A 17,777-nucleotide genomic window follows, 5' to 3' on the forward strand; every position below is an offset into this window, starting at 1 on the left:
TCGTGTGCAGCAAGACGAGGGCTGGAATATATTTCCCACTTACATGCACAGGGGTAAATTCTCCTAGAAATCTTATTCTATTACTTTCCAAGGACTAATTCTAATGTTGTTATAAACTTCACAGCAGTCAAAACTCTTGCTGATTTGGAGCTTTGGAGCCAGCTCTCTGCCTGGCCTTGAATTTGAGATAGAGAAACACCGCAAACAGACTGTGTTCAGTTCTGGGCCCCTCACCACAAGAAGGATGTTGAGGCTCTGGAGCGAGTCCAGAGAAGAGCAACAAAGCTGGTGAGGGGGCTGGAGAACAGGCCTTATGAGGAGCGGCTGAGAGAGCTGGGGGTGTTTAGCCTGGAGAAGAGGAGGCTGAGGGGAGACCTTATTGCTCTCTACAACTACCTGAAAGGAGGTTGTAGAGAGGAGGGAGCTGGCCTCTTCTCCCAAGTGACAGGGGACAGGACAAGGGGCAATGGCCACAAGGAAAAAACTTTTCACAGAAAGGGTCATTGAGCACTGGAACAGGCTGCCCAGGGAGGTGGTTGATTCACCTTCCCTGGAGGTGTTTAAGGCACGGGTGGACGAGGTGCTGAGGGGCATGGCTTAGTGACTGATGGGAATGGTTGGACTCGATGATCTCGTGGATCTTTTCCAACCTGGGATTCTATGATTCTATGAAACGCTCCCGTCCGGGCCCGCCGGGCTGGGCCGAGCCCCCGGCCCCTCCACTGGGGGTGGGCGCGGTCACGGCGCCCGCTGGCCAATGGGAAAGGCCTACGGGGAGTGGGCGTGGCCAGCGCCGGCTCTGGCCAATGGGAGCGCGCGCGGCCCCGGCCCCGTCGGGCTCCTCTCCCCGCGGCGCGGCGGGAGCCGTCAGAGCGCGGAGCCGCCGGCGGGGATGGCGACGGTGCGGGAGAAGGCGGCGGCTTTGAGCCTCAGCGCGGTCTGCAGCCCCGCCGCCAGGCCGCCGGGTACGGGGCGGGGAGGGGGGTGACGCGCGGGCTCCGAGCCGGCCCTGCCCGCCGGGAGCTCCGTGCCGGCGCCTTTCCCCGCTGCCGGGGGAGGGAGAGGCGGCGGGGGGACCGGAGCCCCCTGAAATCCGGCTGAAAACCCCCTTAACGCATGTAAAGAGATGAAGCTCGCTTGCTGGGGACAATTCCTGCTTTTTTTCCCCCACTTTAGCTTTGTAAAACCTCGTAACCTTAGTGCTGTTTCCCCGCTTAACGCTGTCTGGAAGGAAGATGTGATAAAGCGGTGGTTAATGGACTTAAAGCGGTGGTTAATGGATTTATTGGGGTTGTATGCATTGATACCTATTTTAGCGACAGAAGCCAGCGTTGTTGTATGTTTGGAGGTGTTTGGTTTGGGTTTTTTCCTTTCCAACCTGGCCAGTCAGCTGTTAAAACCTCGGGCTGGAAGGAAATTCTGTGGTGTTTGTTTTGCCTCCTGAAGGTGTCATCAGGCTGAAGTATCCCAAGTACGTGCTTTATCCTGTACTCCTAAAGCTTTAGAAACTGGAGGTCCTGGGAGGTTTCTGCTTAGTCTGGCTCAATGCTTTATATTGAGAAGGTTTTGTTTCCTGATGTGAATCTTCTCGGAGGGCAGGTGTCTATTTGATAATGGCTCTGAAGGTGACTGCTGCTGTCCTTTGTGACAGTGTTGGTGTGTTCAAATGCTGTTCTCTTCCCTACCTTGTTCTCTTCTCCCCTTCTCTTGCCAACTTGCTGATTACTGCGCCCTGTAATAGATGGAGATCAGCTCAAAACTCTGGTGCCCAAAACAGGAATGCAATTCCTATACTAAAGTCACTTCAGGCTAAATAGAAAAAAACATCTGCATCTCTGTATAAAATGTTCATGGTAATATGTTCCAAAATGAGTTGCATGTTGTTTTGGTTTTTTTTTTTAACACTGCATCGCGCTGTTGATTCATTTGGTTTGAGGTCTGTCATAGCCCCAGATGGCTTTCTGTAGGATTGCTGCCAACTCCTCGTTTCATTTTTTGTCCTGTAGCTTTTGATTTCTCTCCTTTGCCTCTGCTTTCTCTCTTAATAAATTATTCGTCTGATTTACTGGGCAACACATATTCTAATTCTAGCCTCTCTGGTGGCTGTAGCCTTTCCCAGCTAGGTGCCACCTGCAAACTTTTTAAGTGTATTCTGTATTTCAAGTCCCTCTGGAGGCCATCTAGCCTCTGGTCAAACTGTTAGTTGCTAGCGTGCTATTCTTAACCAGACTGGTAAATGAGTAATAGTTTAGTGGTTTTATAGGGGGAGGGAAGACTGGTTGGCTCAAAGAAATGACATTGAGTACACAGAGATAGAGTCTCAGCTGGAGCTGTGGTGGTAGACGGGTGTTATATGGGGTAAGCGCTGAATGAGCGGTATCTCACGAGAGTTCTCGATTGTGTTGCTAAGCACTGACACTAGGTGGTCTGTGTGTATGCACAGTCCTGTAAGAAATGAGGTTCTGATGTGTCTCTTCATCTCCCTTCCTCTGCCCAGCTGTATAGTTTTGTTAGTGTTAGTGGAAGAGCCAGGCATTTACAAGTATGTGGAGCCAACTGTTGGCTGAGGGAACACCTGTGGGTTGGAGTTGGTTCTGTAAGTGTAACCATTGGGTGATGGAAGAGCAGACAAAATGATAGTACCACAAAGTGACAGGCTGGAAAAGTAGAAACGTCTGGTTGCAGAACTTCAGGCTAATGTAGTGAGAGCAGCCACCAGAGTGAGAAATATTGGTACAATGCAGATAGACTTGCTAGGAAAGTAACAAAAATATTAATACCTGAGCAACCCAGCCAAACTGGAAGCCTCAAAGATTTTTTAAATCCTTATGAAGTTCATGTCTAGTAGGCAAAATGGATGCTGTTTCTTTTGAATTGCAGCATAAATTCAATCTCTGTGCTTTCTCACTTCTTAGGCTTTAGCTTGGCACAGAAACCATTTGGAGCAACGTATGTCTGGAGCAGCATTATCAATGCACTTCAAACTCAAGTGGAAGTGAAAAAGCGTCGCCAGAACCTGAAGTGCTATCATGACTGCTTCATTGGTTCAGATGCAGTGGATGTTGTCTTTGCCCATCTTTTACAGAACAAGTATTTTGGGGATGTTGATATTTCCCGTGCTAAAATAGTGCGTGTATGTCAAGCACTGATGGATTACAAAGTATTTGAAGCTGTTTCAACTAGGGTTTTTGGAAAAGACAAACGGTCTGTGTTTGAAGACAGTAGCAGTAGCCTCTACCGATTCACAAATGTGAACCAAACAGATCTCGATAAAGATTACCAGCAGTGTACACCACAAAGGTTAGTATATAATGGAATGTGATGATAAGAGTTTTTAAGATGGGGAAAATGTTATAGGTTCTGGGAGAGAGAAGGGGAAGCTGCTGTGTGATTACAGAGCCTTGGGTGGGGAAGTGGATACTATTCAGGTGTTTGTGGGTGGAAGATAGCTAAGAAACAGCAATTTGAAGCGCATAAATCATTCGGCCTGTGTGGTTACTTGTTTTCTGTGTCTGTTACCACATTGCCTTGGGGCAGGGAGGCAGCAGGGTTGGGAATAAGTGCACTACAGGTGCCAATCCATTGGACTGTAAACCAACATAACCAGCTGGAATTCAAGTGCATTCAGGCTAATGCTATGGAACACTCTATAGTCACTGCACACCTAGCTCTGGCGTAAGCCAGTTATCCATCCAGTTTTTAGAGAAAAAGCAGGTTAAAATTGCTTGCTTGCTTTCATCATATTACCTTCACTACATTCCATATTTACCTTTTTTAAATGGTTTCAGCTGTTTGCTGGAGTGGATGTGCAACTTGTTTCTAGGCTAGGTAGCAGGCCGTTGTGCTTTTATCCTATTGCATGCCAGTATAGAATCAGAGGGAAGCACAACGGTGAGGTTTCATTTCCATGTTTCTTTAGGAGTGGGCAAAAAACCCACCCTGATATTAACAAAACCATCACAAAGCAGAACATGTTGCTGTGTAGGTGACACTTTTCCAAATAACTTCCCTCAAACAGTTTTTTGTCAAGTGTTCATCTCTGAATGTATTCTTACAGGAAACTACAGTCATGGAGTTGCTGCAGTAATTCTAACAGTGCACAATTTTGAAAATTGCAAATAATATTAACTTAAAAAAGTAGCTTATGTGATTGATGTGTTCATGAGCAGCAAAAGTGAAAAGTGCATCAACCCAACTGATAAGAAAAATTCTAGAAGCAGAAATTAAAAATGGATAGTTCCTTAGCCTTGCTTCTCCCCACTTTTTCCCCCCAGCCTGACTAGCTCTTGCTCTGTGCTAAAGCAAACTGTCCCTTGTCTATATTTGGAAAGAGGAGGATTTGAGAGAAATAAAAGCCACTTTAATCAAATGTGCTATTTAAAAATATATTCATCTCAAGGGCTGTTAAAGCAAGACAGAATTAATTGGGCAAACATTCATGAAACAAGGTTACTAGTGTTTTATTAGTGTAGAGAGAATGTATTTTTTTTCTGGGCAGGGCACATATCCATAGGATTACAATTTTTTCTTTACTGAAAAGAACACATCTGTTGATACATACAGCTTGTCATATACATAGTGAAGATAGTGGACAGGAAAAGGATTTTGCAGTGCCCTAAAACAAATATGCTTGGGGGAATAGTAATTTCATGGCTGGAGTTGCCTCACTCTCTACTCGATTGTAGGAAAGCAGTTCTGAGGAGAACCAGCTAACACAGAAATGGGTGACAGGTTTCTGAAGCCTTCCACTCCCTGATGGCACAAACAACCTGCATCACTTTGAAACAGTATTGCTGTGGAGCAACCACATTCTAGGTTTTGCAAGAACAGCTCTTAATTTTTGTCCTCACTTCACCATCAGGAATAATGTCTTAACTCCAGAGGTTTTGAGAGGGGAATTTTGAATGCTTTTAAAATAATTTCCCTTTCTTAACCATTTTGTCTTAGATTTTCCCTGCAGTAGTTGAGGTGTAATAGCTTGCCGATGCTGGCTGTGACGAGTTCCAAGAGAGGAACTATGTGTATAAATATGTATATAGAGAAGATATTTCTTTGTCTTGGTTATCCATATCTAGATGTTATGTGATACTTGTTTCTCCATATCTATGGGTATAAATACATTAAAAAAAATTGTATTTTATCCCAGACGTGAGAAAAGCATGTTGTTTCACCCTACTGCTGTCAAACCAGAAAACTTGGAGGATCTCTGGGAAAATCTGAGTTTAAAGCCTGCAAATTCCCCTCAAGTAAACATCTCTGATAGCTTATCCCGCCAAGGTAAGCCAAATAATGCCTCAGTGGTTTGTTTCTGGGAGGAGGAAGACAGTAACTGTAGGACTGGAAAAGTTAATGCCTACTAGATTGATGAGGGAGTCAAACTGCCTCTCATAGCATTTTGTATTGAACACCGTGTCATAACAAGGGCAAATTATATTTGTTGCAGGCTTGCTTTTTACCTATTTATCTCATTTGGACAGACCCATTATCTCTAGTAGAAATAAATTAGTATTGAATTTTGTGGAGAAGAATACACAAATGTGTAGAGCTCGGCTTGACTTATGAACGTTCTTTATAATATTCTATTACCTGCAACACTTTGATGCTTGGCTTAATCATGATCAGTAACCTGCTCTTAGCTAGAACTCTTCCCTAGGTTCTTAACTGTCTGTCTGCCCTGTGTAGTACTCCTTCAGTATTGTGTGAAACTGTTCCTGACTGTTCTCTCTCAGACTAAACTATGATCTAATGTGTTTTTTTTCCTTTGGTTAAAAACATTAATGTGTCCTGGAAACTCAAGCCAGAACATAATTGTAGAAGCTGTGATAAGACTGGTGTCACTGTTACTTTTTTTCTTTTTTTTAAACCCTTATCTAGAACAAAGATTGCTTGCAAATTAGAGCTCAAAACATGTAAGGCACTTGAGGCATATCCAAGAAGTAGTTCAGACAATTGTAGTGAACTAAACAAGTGGCTAATTCTTTCCTTTTGCTGTGATAAAATGCTCTTAAAACTGATAAGGGCCATGCTCTCTGCTACTGAAAATCTTTATTTTCATAAAATTCATTTGTTAGATTAGGACTGGTGGGAGAAAGGGGAGTTGTCTTTTTCATAATTGCTCTTTTTGCATGTGTTCCATCTCAGCATGCTTTACGTATTTTGTCCTTCCCAGTTATTAATGAAGTATGGCAAGAACAAACAATTGCTCGTCTGCTGCAGTTAGTAGACCTTCCGCTCCTCGAGTCTTTGCTTGATCAAGAGATCAGACCTCAGCTTCCACAACCAAGGAAGGGAACTGGATATGTCATCACAAGTAACTACCTAGACAGAGAGATTCTCAAGGCTTTCAGTGACTCACAGTAAGTATTCTTTGATCACCTCTGCAACTCTGAAAAACTTTCTGCAGCACTGAAAGCAGAAAGCTTTTTCAAGTAGGCACTTTTCTCCCTGTTAAACTTGACTGGATTAACTGGTAAATGGTAATTGCTAAACTCTGAACTAGAAGTAGTTGAGACAATTTCTCTTGAGCACTGGAAGAGTTTTTGAATGCAACAGTAACGTTTGACAATATTCAGAGGGGAAAATTGTTTGCTGCATTGAGGGGAGAATAAAGCATTTTGATATATCTTGAAGTTTTTTCCCTTAAAAACTTACCTGTGACGGAATAGTTCAGTTTCTCCTGCTGCATTAAAAAAAAAGGAAACACAAAAAAGGAAAAAAAAAAGAAAAACAAGAACACTGAGCCTGAAACTGTATATAAATACAGTTAAAAACATGGTCTGAAACTCTTACCAATCTGAATCAGATGAAGGTTCATGTTTCTGTTTATCTAGCAATAACTGTGTCCTTGTCTTAACAGTAGAGGACATGACTAACTTCAGGTTTAACTGCTTGTGACTGTTTACGTATGTGGGTTACTAATTCTGCATCTTGATTAGATACATAACAAAGATGTACATGGCTATGATCTACCTGATTGTGTATTTAAGTACCTAAGCAAGCAGTTTTCACAGGGATTGAGAAACCAGCCTACTTATTTTATGTGAAAAACAATGCAACCAACTCAAAGCCATCAGTAATTGATTTTACAAATGTTTTCTAGAACAGATGAATGGCTCTCAGCAGCAATAGATTGTTTGGAGTATCTTCCAGATCATATGGTGGTAGACATTAGCAGGAACTTGCCTGATCAACCCGATCAAGCAGATGCATGGAAACTACTGCTGTTTGAAAATATTGGTAGATACTACAGCCAAAGAAAGGAGCCACTGTTAAGCCATGCATCGGAAATTCACTCGGGAATTGCAGAACTATTAGGTAAGTAAAATAAAGCTGAGTTCCTAAGCTTATGAGAGAGATGTGTTGACAAACTTTAGTATTTACTGCAGCAGCCAAGTTTAAAGGTTGATGTCTGCAATTTTTCTTTTTTAAATTCTAATGAAGACTGCGCTTTGAAAGTTTGGTCCTGAATATATGCTGTTCTGTTGTTTGTGTTCAGGTCTGTGTAGAATGGCTGTGAAACTGGAGTGCTATAATTTGGTAGTGGTTGACATACATGGAAATAAAATATCTATGGGAAATCAAGTATAAATATGGGCTAATATTAAATATGCAGATGATAAGATCTACAGTTAAAGCTGTGTGGATGTTTTGTATCCCATTCACAACTCTACCGTTCAGTTCGTAGAAAAGTGCATTTCTTAAAACTTATTTTTAAACAGCATTTAAAAAAGTTTTTGATGTTTCAGTCATCAATTAACTTCATCTCATCCCTGTTCTCCTTGTTTTTCATGCTTCTCTGCCTTGATTATTCCTCTTGTTCCATGCTGGTAGGAATATTTTCTATTTATATGGTACTCGTTCTCCCTACACGATAAAGGGGGGCTACTAGTACAACATACTCCAGGTAAATAATTCACACATCTAAAATGGGTATTCTGCATAGTAGGGCAAATTAGATTAAAATTTTGCAGAGCTTTACAAAATGGCTTGCAATTAATTCATCAAACTAATGCATTTATCTAGGATGTATTCCTCATTTCTTGGAAGATGTCTATTTCTACAACAGCAGGTCAATTGTTTTCTTACAAGAACCATTTTCCTTTTTCAGTATTCCAGATTGTTCAAGGTGGCTGAACTGTAACTGAATGTAATTGAAAGTCAGTTTTCTTAAATATCAGTCTAAAGGCCTGGGTATGGGCTCTCCTCAGATTGTATGCAGGCAGCTCTCCTGAGCCTGTGAGAAATTTTTGTGAGAATGAATTGCTTTGTTTGGCGAGTTCCTTTAGAGAGATGGACGTCTCTTCAGTGGCTAATTTAGGTGGTTTGTTGTTCATTTATTTAAAGAAATCTAGCAATAGATACCTTTATCTCTCCCTAGTGAATGGGAAGATGGAGCAATCTTTAGAAGCTGTTCAACTCTATTTAAAACTACTAGACAGCCAAAACAGGGAGGAGTTCAGAAGACTACTGTACTTCATGGCTGTTGCAGCACATAATTCCGAGCTTAAACTACAGAAGGAGGTAAATCTGCATACTTAACTGTTAATATGTTGCTTTTCACTTACTGAAATCTAGAAGTCCCAGATGCTGGTCGGGAAACACATTTGTAGCTCAAATATGTGACTACAGGAAAACCAATGACTCTAGAAGAGCAAAGGCAATGCCTTTCTTAAAGAGGAAGACTTAATTCTCTGCTTCTGGTCATTATTTCACATTATTCTTTAGAGCGACAACAGGATGGTTGTGAAAAGAACATTCTCTAAAGCTATTATCAACAATAAAACCTTATCCAGAGGGAAGACTGACCTTCTGATCTTGTTTCTTGTGGATCACCAAAAAGATGTGTTAAAGGTAAAAGGAAAATGACCAGGTTTTTGTTATCTTATATGCTTATGCAGAATTGCTTTCCTAAGCTGCTGTTTGACTGTCCTCTCTTTCTATTTAAGATCCCAGGAACACTGCATAAAATGGTCAGTGATAAACTGCTGGCTTTGCAGAAAGGCCAAGATCCCAGTAAGATAACAGGTAATAGTTTAAACTGAACTCTTTATTCGTATCGTGCACCCAGATGAGAAATAGAAGGGACGGAGATGATGCAAACAGACCTGCTGTAACAACGGGTAATTTGACTCTGAAGGAGGATGGGACTGCAGAATCTTGAGGGTGGTTGACTGTGGTGTTAATTAACTGAATGTCTCATGCTTCCTTTTAGGCTATACCTTTTGCCAAAAACTTGATGAAAGAGAGTATCGCTCCAATACAGAGAAGACCACGAAAGATGAGCTATTATCTTTACTGAAAGCTATTGATGAAGATGCAAAGCTGTCTGACAAAGAGAGAAAGAGACTGCTAGATCAGTTTCACAGTACTAACCCAAGTATTTTTATGCAGTATTTTGCAGACAGAGTTACTAATATGTGTGTGTGACTTGAAAAATATATATTACTTTCTAGCACTGAAAACACTAATATATTTGTAAGTCTTTTGTATTTGTGTACCTAATAAAATTATTTTGTGGAAATGGATGGAATTTATACAATTATTACAAAAGTCAATGGTACCCAACTTTAACCTGTATTTACAGTTAGCTTCGTTCATCCTTACTTGCTGTAGGGCCAAAATAACCTTTCCTTTTCCTCCCCTAAAGCAAAGCCTATGGATTCCTCCTATTCAAGATCAAAATTACTGGGAAATGCCTCTCCATGAGTGAGATCTGCTTGCTCTTGCCCCAGCACTGAATGCGATGTTGAACGTTTTTCTAATTGGCCTTGCGTTATGTGACTCCAACATGTAGCGTTGGTCTTTGACTTGCTGTGTAGTGGACAGAGCTGAATAATGTCTTCTGCTTGCTATTCCACAGCTTTTCTTCAAGCTTGCCAGCTAACCATACTGTGCACGTATATGAGAAATTACTATGTTTAATCTAAAATTGCACCATATTGAGGTAAAGCAAGGGAAGATGACTGCCTTTTCCCAGCTGAATCCTACTCTGTTCCCTGAGGTCCCGTTAACTCTCCGGGGATGGTAAAGATATTCTGGATTTTTAAGTCAGTCTGGCTGTGGTTGCCACAGAACCTACTGTTTATGGCTAGTTATCTCCATCCCTGTCTGTCTTATTGACTCCACCAACTGTAATTAGAAAAGTGCTGGGACAAATGGCTGCTGGATGAGGGAAAGGCTGTGGATGTGGTCTTCCTGGACTTCAGCAAAGCCTTTGACACAGTTTCCCACAGCATTCTGCTTGAGAAACTGTCAGCCTCTGGGCTGGACAGGCGCACACTCTCCTGGGTGGAAAACTGGTTGGATGGCCAGGCCCAGAGAGTGGTGGTAAATGGTGTGAAATCCAGCTGGAGGCCAGTGACAAGTGGGGTTCCCCAGGGCTCAGTGCTGGGTCCAGCCCTGTTCAATGTCTTCATCAATGACCTGGATGAAGGCATTGAATGCACCCTTAGCAAGTTTGCGGACGACACTAAGCTGGGTGGAAGTGTCGATCTGCTGGAGGGTCGGGAGGCTCTGCAAAGGGATCTGAACAGGCTGGACCGCTGGGCAGAGTCCAATGGCATGAGGTTTAACAAGGCCAAATGCCGGGTCCTTCACTTGGGGCACAACAACCCTATGCAGTGCTACAGACTGGGAGAAGTCTGTCTAGAAAGCTGCCTGGAGGAGAGGGACCTGGGGGTGTTGGTTGACAGCCGACTGAATATGAGCCAGCAGTGTGCCCAGGTGGCCAAGAAGGCCAATGGCATCTTGGCTTGTATCAGAAACGGTGTGACCAGCAGGTCCAGGGAGGTTATCCTCCCTCTGTACTCGGCACTGGTGAGACCGCTCCTCGAATACTGTGTTCAGTTCTGGGCCCCTCACCACAAGAAGGATGTTGAGGCTCTGGAGAGAGTACAGAGAAGAGCAACAAAGCTGGTGAAAGGGCTGGAGAACAGGCCTTATGAGGAGCGGCTGAGAGAGCTGGGGTTGTTTAGCCTGGAGAAGAGGAGGCTGAGGGGTGACCTCATTGCTCTCTACAACTACCTGAAAGGACGTTGTAGAGAGGAGGGTGCTGGCCTCTTCTCCCAAGTGACAGGGGACAGGACAAGAGGGAATGGCCTCAAGCTCCGACAGGGGAGGTTTAGGCTAGACGTTAGGAAAAAATTCTTTACAGAAAGGGTCATTGGGCACTGGAACAGGCTGCCCAGGGAGGTGGTTGAGTCACCTTCCCTGGAGGTGTTTAAGGCACGGGTGGACGAGGTGCTGAGGGATATGGTTTAGTGTTTGGTAGGAACGGTTGGACTCGGTGATCCGGTGGGTCTCTTCCAACCTGGTTATTCTGTGATTCTGTGAAATGAAAGGCCTTTTGGATTTTCTTATGGCTGTATATTTTATCTGTCTAGTCTACAGTGGCAATCCCAAACTGTGTAACACTAGCACTTGCAAGCAAGAAAATATATAGCGTGATGAGAGATCTAATTTTGACTCTCCTGGAGTTATCTTTGGGATGACGCCAGCAAGGCTTCATTAGTCACTGTTGCAAGAAATCACAAATTTTATGCAGTGTTGGTTGACAGAGTTCAGTTCTCCTGTTTGGGGAGAAAAAAGCTAGTTTAATTGGGATCAAAGGTAATTTAATTATGAAAGCAAAGTAGTAATACCTTATGGTGAGCTGTTTTAAAAAATAATCCTATTTGAGATACTACTCTGTAATGTAACTCTTAAGTCTTTTGTTGTGTCTGTTGCCACTGGTTTTTGCTTCTTCAGAGTACTTTCTCAGTTAGATGACTTGGCATGCAGTAGGACAATGTGTTACTGTGTTCTGATGGGGGATGGAAGACAATCATATAAGAGGCTTATTCTAGTCAGTTAGAAAGGACTTCTAAAAGATAATCAGTTCTTGAAAACTAATAGTATGTGGAGGGATGTGTTGGCCTTTTTTTTTTTTCTAGTTCTTAGTTTTAACTGAATGCTTTTGGTTGTAAATGTGTTTTCTCATAAAAATTAGCTTAACGCACACTTTAAAATGTGGGGTGAAGAGGCATTTCTTAATAAAACATGACCAGAAACAAAGTTATTTATGGTACTGCATTAGTTGCCTATTCAGCAGTAGTGTATTCCCTTTCTAACTCCTGATTCTACCTGCTGTCTGGGCTGACTTCACTGTTAAGAGGATGAGATCATTTCCATCTTGAAAATGAGCTCGTGCCTGTGGGCATCGCCTGCTGGAGTTCTGAATTGCAGATATCTCTGCACTGTGAGTCACTGGTTGGCTTGGGTGCCAGGCTTGCTTTCAGGCCGCTGGGCAGCAGCCTGCGGAGAACAAGGCAGGAGAGCGGGTTGGGAGTGTTTGTGGATGGGCACGAGGCCGGGCCAGTGTGGCCTTTCCTCTGCTTGGGTGCAAACCCACTCCTCTAACAGTACCTAGGATCGGGCTGAAGGGTGTGAGGGCCACAGTGTGAGCTGTGGAAGGTGTTGTTAAGGGAAACTTAGAATCACAGAATGGTTTAGGTTGGATGGGGCCTTAAAGATCATCCAGTTTTGAACCTCCAGCCATGGGCAGGTTTCTCATCAGACCAGCCTCCTTAAGGCAAGCCTGCAACCTGGCCTTGAACACAGCTTCCCTGGGTGCCCTGTTCCAGTGTCTCTTCACCTGCAACATGGAGAATTTCTTCCTAATGTCTAATCTAAATCTCCCCCCACTCCAATTAAAAGCCATTCCTCCAGTCCTATCACTCCATGCCCTTATAAAAAGTCCCTCGCCAGCTTTCTTGTAGCCCCCTTCAGGTGGGACAGTTACAACAAGCTTTGGCTTAAGCCTTGGCTTCATTCCCTGCTACCTGGGTGGATTTAGTGCAATAGTATTCAATACTATTTGCAATTTCCAAAATTGTGTGCTGTTAGAATTACTGCAACAACTCCATGAATGTAGTTTCCTGTAAGAATACATTCAGAGATGAACACTTCAGAAAAAAACTGTTTGAGGGAAGTTATTTGGCAGTGTCATCCACACAGCAACGTGTTCTACTTTGTGATGGCTTTGTTAATACCAGGGTTTTCTTTGCCCACTCCTAAGGAAATACGGAAATATGGACCTCATTGCTCTCTACAACTACCTGAAAGGAGGTCATGGAGGGGAGGGTGCTGTCTCTTCTCCCAAGTGACAGGGGACAGGACAAGAGGGAATGGCCTCAAGCTCCACCAGGGGAGGTTTAGGCTGGACATTAGGAAAAAAACTTTCATGGAAAGGGTCACATTGGGCACTGGAACAGGCTGCCCAGGGAGGTGGTTGAGTCACCTTCCCTGGAGGTGTTTAAGGGACGGGTGGATGAGGTGCTGAGGGACATGGTTTAGTGATTGATAGGAATGGTTGGACTCGATGATCCAACCTTTCCAACCTATAATTTCATATTCTATGAAATTATAATAAATGAAAGGTTAGTTTAAATTTCAGGCTTTGTGTTTTTAAAGCTCACTTATTTGTTCTCTCTTCACAAACAGTTGCTCAGAAAGAAAGAATTAAAGTAAACTTAACATGTGTTTTTCAATAGCAGCGAGATTTAGGAAAAAACACCAGCTGCTACAAAACTTGGAAGAGAGTCTTGCCACTTTTGCTCAGAAGGCATCACGGCCTTTCCCTCCTATGTCTTGTGGAGATTTAAATGGGGGATAGAGTCACCTTGGTCCACCTGCCCATCTTTTTTTTCTGGCAGTGCTTATCCTCAGGTGTGCACAGCTGGTGATTCTATGAAAACTGTTCTAAGCACCGTTGTGCTTCCCTCTGGTTCTATAATGGTGTGTAATAGCATAAAAGTGCAACAGCCTGCTACCTAGCCTAGAAGCAAGTCACACGTGCACTCCAGCAAACAGCTTAAACCATTTTAAAAAGGTAAATGTGGAATATAGTGAAGGTAAGATGATGAAAGCAAGCAAGCAAGCAATTTTAACCTGCTTTTTCTTTAAAACCTGGATGCATTATGGGCTTATGCCAGCGCGTGTGCAGTGACTACAGACTGTTCCATAGCATTAGCCTGTTTGATGCACTTGGATTCCAGCCGGTTATCTTGCTTTACAGTCCAGTGGATCGGCACCTGTAGTGCTTTAATCCCAGCCCTGCTGCCTGCCTCCCCCGAGGCGATAACAGACACAGAAAACGAGTAACCGCGCAGGCCTAACCACTTATGCGCTTCAAACTGCTGTTTCTTAGCTGTCTCGAAAACACTCCCAGCAGGTAATTTCGCGGGGACGGGGCCAAACGCGGGCGCGCGGGGCGGGGGCTGTTGGGCAGGGCCCTCCCTCACCCCCGGGCGGCGCCCATCCCCGCAGAGCCCGGCCTGGGCGCCTCGCTCCGCCCCTGCGGGCCGGGCCGGCTGCGCGGCGGCGGCTGCGGGTGCCGGTAAGCGGGGAGGGGGGGGCAGGGGGAGGCTGCGCTCGCCGTTTGGTTTTTTTTTATTTCCCTGTGGCCCTTTGATGAGTGACATCCGCGCACCCCCCGGTGCGCCGTGAGGCTCCCCAAACCCGCTTTTAAAGTACGGGGTGGGGGGGGTGTGGTTTTTGTCACCGTGCTCGGTGTGGGAACGGACTGTCGGGGCCTGGCGCGGAACAGGGTGCGGGGAGCATCCCTTCTCATCTGGAGTAAGGATGGAGGAGCGGCTGCGTCGAGTGGGAGAGCGGTTTGGATTGGAAGGGACCTCAAGATCATCCATTCCCACCCCCCTGCTGCGGGCAGAGGCGCCTTTGGCTGGATCAGGGTGCTCCAAGCCCCATCCACCCTGGCCCTGAGCGCCTCCAGGGATGGGGCAGCCACAGGTCCCTGGGCAAGCTCTGCCTTTTATGGATTATGAGGAGATGTGATGTGGGAGATGAAGAGCGGGGAGGGCGTGGAGCGTTGGAAAGGAGCTTGAAGAAAGGTGGCCTTCAGGGCTCGTGCGTTTGGCCTGTCGGAAAGGGGAGTTGTGGAGTCTCATCTCCTAGGGAGCATCTTAAGGTTGGGAGGAACTGCTTCGATCTCTGTGGGACTGTTCGTAAAGGCTTGTGATAGGGCAAGGGGGAAGGGGTATAATATGGAGAAGGGCAGATTTAGGCTTGATATAAGGAAGAATTTCTTCGCTATGAGAGCGGTGAGGCTCTGGCACAGGTTGCCCAGGGAAATTGTGGCTGCCCCATCCCTGGAGGTGTTCAAGGACAGGCTGGATGGGGCTTTGGTCACCCTGATCCAGTGGGAGGTGTTGCTGCCCCATGGCAGGGGGATTGGAACTAGCTGATCTTTAAGGTCGCTTCCAACCCAAACTATTCAATGATTCTATGATCTGCTTTGAGCCCCACAAGAGCACAGTGAAGTTTGGGTGATGCTGGCGTGCAGCAGATGATTGGAGGACCTTTGATGAAAAGAGCAGGTGGAAAATATTTAAGTTTTAATTTGTTTGGTTTTCTCTTCCACTTCTGTTTTTATTAAAAATAAATTGGAGGAAAGTGCCAAGAAGTAGACTTTGTTTTATTTAAGGTCAGAATTGTTTCATTTTTAGGGAAAGGTGATGATTACTCTTTTGGAAAAGGTATTGTCAGGCTTATTTATGCAGTGGAAAGAGGATTTGTTCTAGATGTATTCTGGTAAATAATAGCAGTAATCCAGCAGAAAAGAGTAGACTATTGCAAACTAAACTAGCAAATGTGCCTGTTTACCTCACCTGCTGAACAGCCATTTGGTCAAATGGCCCAGGATTTCTTGTACTTACTTTCCACAACTGAAATAGGGCTTTTAAAAAATCATACGGTATTTAAATGAAATTATTTGCTTTGAAACTGTAGCTCAACCTACCGTTTTATGGAAAGCGATACTTTCAGATGTAATCTGTGTGGTAAGAATGCTGGCCTGGTGGGCAAAGGTGGATAGAGTAATCATGAGACTGATTATTATCTTGAACCTGTCATTTATCATCTGTGAGTCCAAATGACGCCTCAGCTTCCTCTCTGTAAGTAGGGTACGTTATAATATTTCTCTGCTTTTCTAAGGCTAGTGACAGTAAAGCACAGTGAGAGATTGCAAGGCACTGTGAAGCATCGCGTATATTAAAGACCTAAGTGGGCCTTAGTTGAGTCATCTGTGTGCTTCAGATTTTGACTTCAGGAAGATGCTTTGTGAAAGGGAACGGGTAAGAAGAGCAACTGTTTAGTCTGGTTGAATGAACGTGGAAGCCTTTATGATAATGGAACGGGTTGCCCAGGGAAGCTGTGGCTGCCCCATCCCTGGAGGTGTTCAGGCCCGGTTGGATGGGGCTTTGGGCAGCCTGGTCTGGTGGGAGGTGTCCCTGCCTGTGGCAGGAGGGCTGGAACTGGATGATCTTGAAGGTCCCTTCCAGCCCGAATAGTTCTGTGATTCTATGACAATGCTTTTGTTCTAGCCCGTTTCAACAATGCATGTCCCTTCTCTGTGTAATCAGTTCTATCTTGTGTTTTTTATTACTACTGTTGCTATGATCTTCTCTGTTAACTGCTTTTTAGCAGAGCTCCTCCTCCTCTTGCTGCTTGAGTGTTTGCAGTAATGGACCTCTTGTTTGCTAGACTGGAGATCCACTTCTCCTTGAGCATGTGGTTTCCCAGCAGTGGTTTCCCACTTGAATGCTGATTTGGATGCCCCGTGTTACACCTAGCTGGAGGCTCTCTCTGCCTTAGCTTGAAAGGTAGCAATAGGACTGCAGCTCTGCACAGGCTGCCATTTCCTTGTCCCAGCTGGAATTGTCTGTGTGTGTGAAGGGGGAGATGGTTGGGAGTTTGGAGCAGGGGCATCAGTCACACTGTTCCAGCCAGAGGTGGGAACTAACTTATGGGTGTAACGATACCTGTACTGATGTCGTAGTTTTCCTACGTAATCTATCCCATGCTTTCTATGTTTTATTTTCTTGTCTAAAATAGAAATCACATGGGGCTGTGGACAAGTGTTGCATGTCGTTGTGTATCTCGTCCATTTAGTAAGATAGCGATCCTGAGCCATTGCTGTCAGAAAAAACCATTTCTTAGATGCACTGAGTCTTCCAGCTGTCCAGTAGGACCGCAATGGCACAATCCCTTTAAGCGCTGATGGAGCAGGGTTACCTGTTACAGCTGTTGTATGAAAATAAAAAACCTCAGTGCTGCATTTTATATTTCTACACTTGCTTGTGCTGCATCCTCTTCAGTCTTTGGGAGTGCTAGTATTTTTTTCTTGGTAGCTGTGAGGAGCCTCTGGAGGTTGGAGAGTGTGTTTCTTCTGAAATTTGGAAGTGAAGATGCTGGGATACTAGGGAAAAGAGAAAGTTGTTTTTCCAGGAGCTTGCTTTTTTTGTAAAATTGGAGTCTGAACAGTAGCTTCCTATATGAGAAAGAGTCTTCAGTGAGGAGATGTGTTCTTCAGAGGGAAATCTGAACATGAAATAAGGTAAGATAATGAACGGCCAGACATGCCTTTCTAATAGTCATTTTGTCTATGTAGTTTTGGGTAAGCTGCAGGTATCTGTGGTGTAATATAAATATTATTTAATAGCTAACATTTAATAAACTAATATTTGAAGTCCCTGTAACAATGTTCTTTACAGTCTTAATGATGTTTAAAAAAAAATAATCCTGGTATGTTATGCATAAATCATGACTAGCGTGGAATGAAAATATGTGAGTCAGATTTTATATTAATCTATCTCTACTCCTTTTCCTGCTTCTTAATGCACTAGATGGCTCAGAGTGAAAAGTTTTAAGTTCTGAGCAGTTGGGGCAGATCATAGTTTGGGAGTACGTTATGTTCAGGAAGGTTTATCGTTATATAGTGG

General features: G+C 44.1%; 1 protein-coding gene across 1 annotated transcript; it reads left to right on the top strand.

Moving 5' to 3' along the window:
• Window positions 1–888: 888 nt before the first annotated feature.
• On the top strand, window positions 889–9,579 carry DEPDC7 (DEP domain containing 7). The gene is made up of 9 exons (XM_069857497.1): window positions 889–965; window positions 2,916–3,300; window positions 5,147–5,277; window positions 6,170–6,356; window positions 7,100–7,314; window positions 8,378–8,520; window positions 8,725–8,850; window positions 8,946–9,024; window positions 9,212–9,579. The coding sequence occupies exons 1-9, from the start codon at window positions 893–895 to the stop codon at window positions 9,424–9,426; spliced, it is 1,554 nt and encodes a 517-aa protein (XP_069713598.1). The 5' UTR covers window positions 889–892; the 3' UTR covers window positions 9,427–9,579.
• Window positions 9,580–17,777: the final 8,198 nt, after the last annotated feature.

The sequence above is a fragment of the Phaenicophaeus curvirostris genome, chromosome 5 (genome assembly GCF_032191515.1).
Source record: "Phaenicophaeus curvirostris isolate KB17595 chromosome 5, BPBGC_Pcur_1.0, whole genome shotgun sequence".
NCBI lineage: Eukaryota > Metazoa > Chordata > Aves > Cuculiformes > Cuculidae > Phaenicophaeus > Phaenicophaeus curvirostris.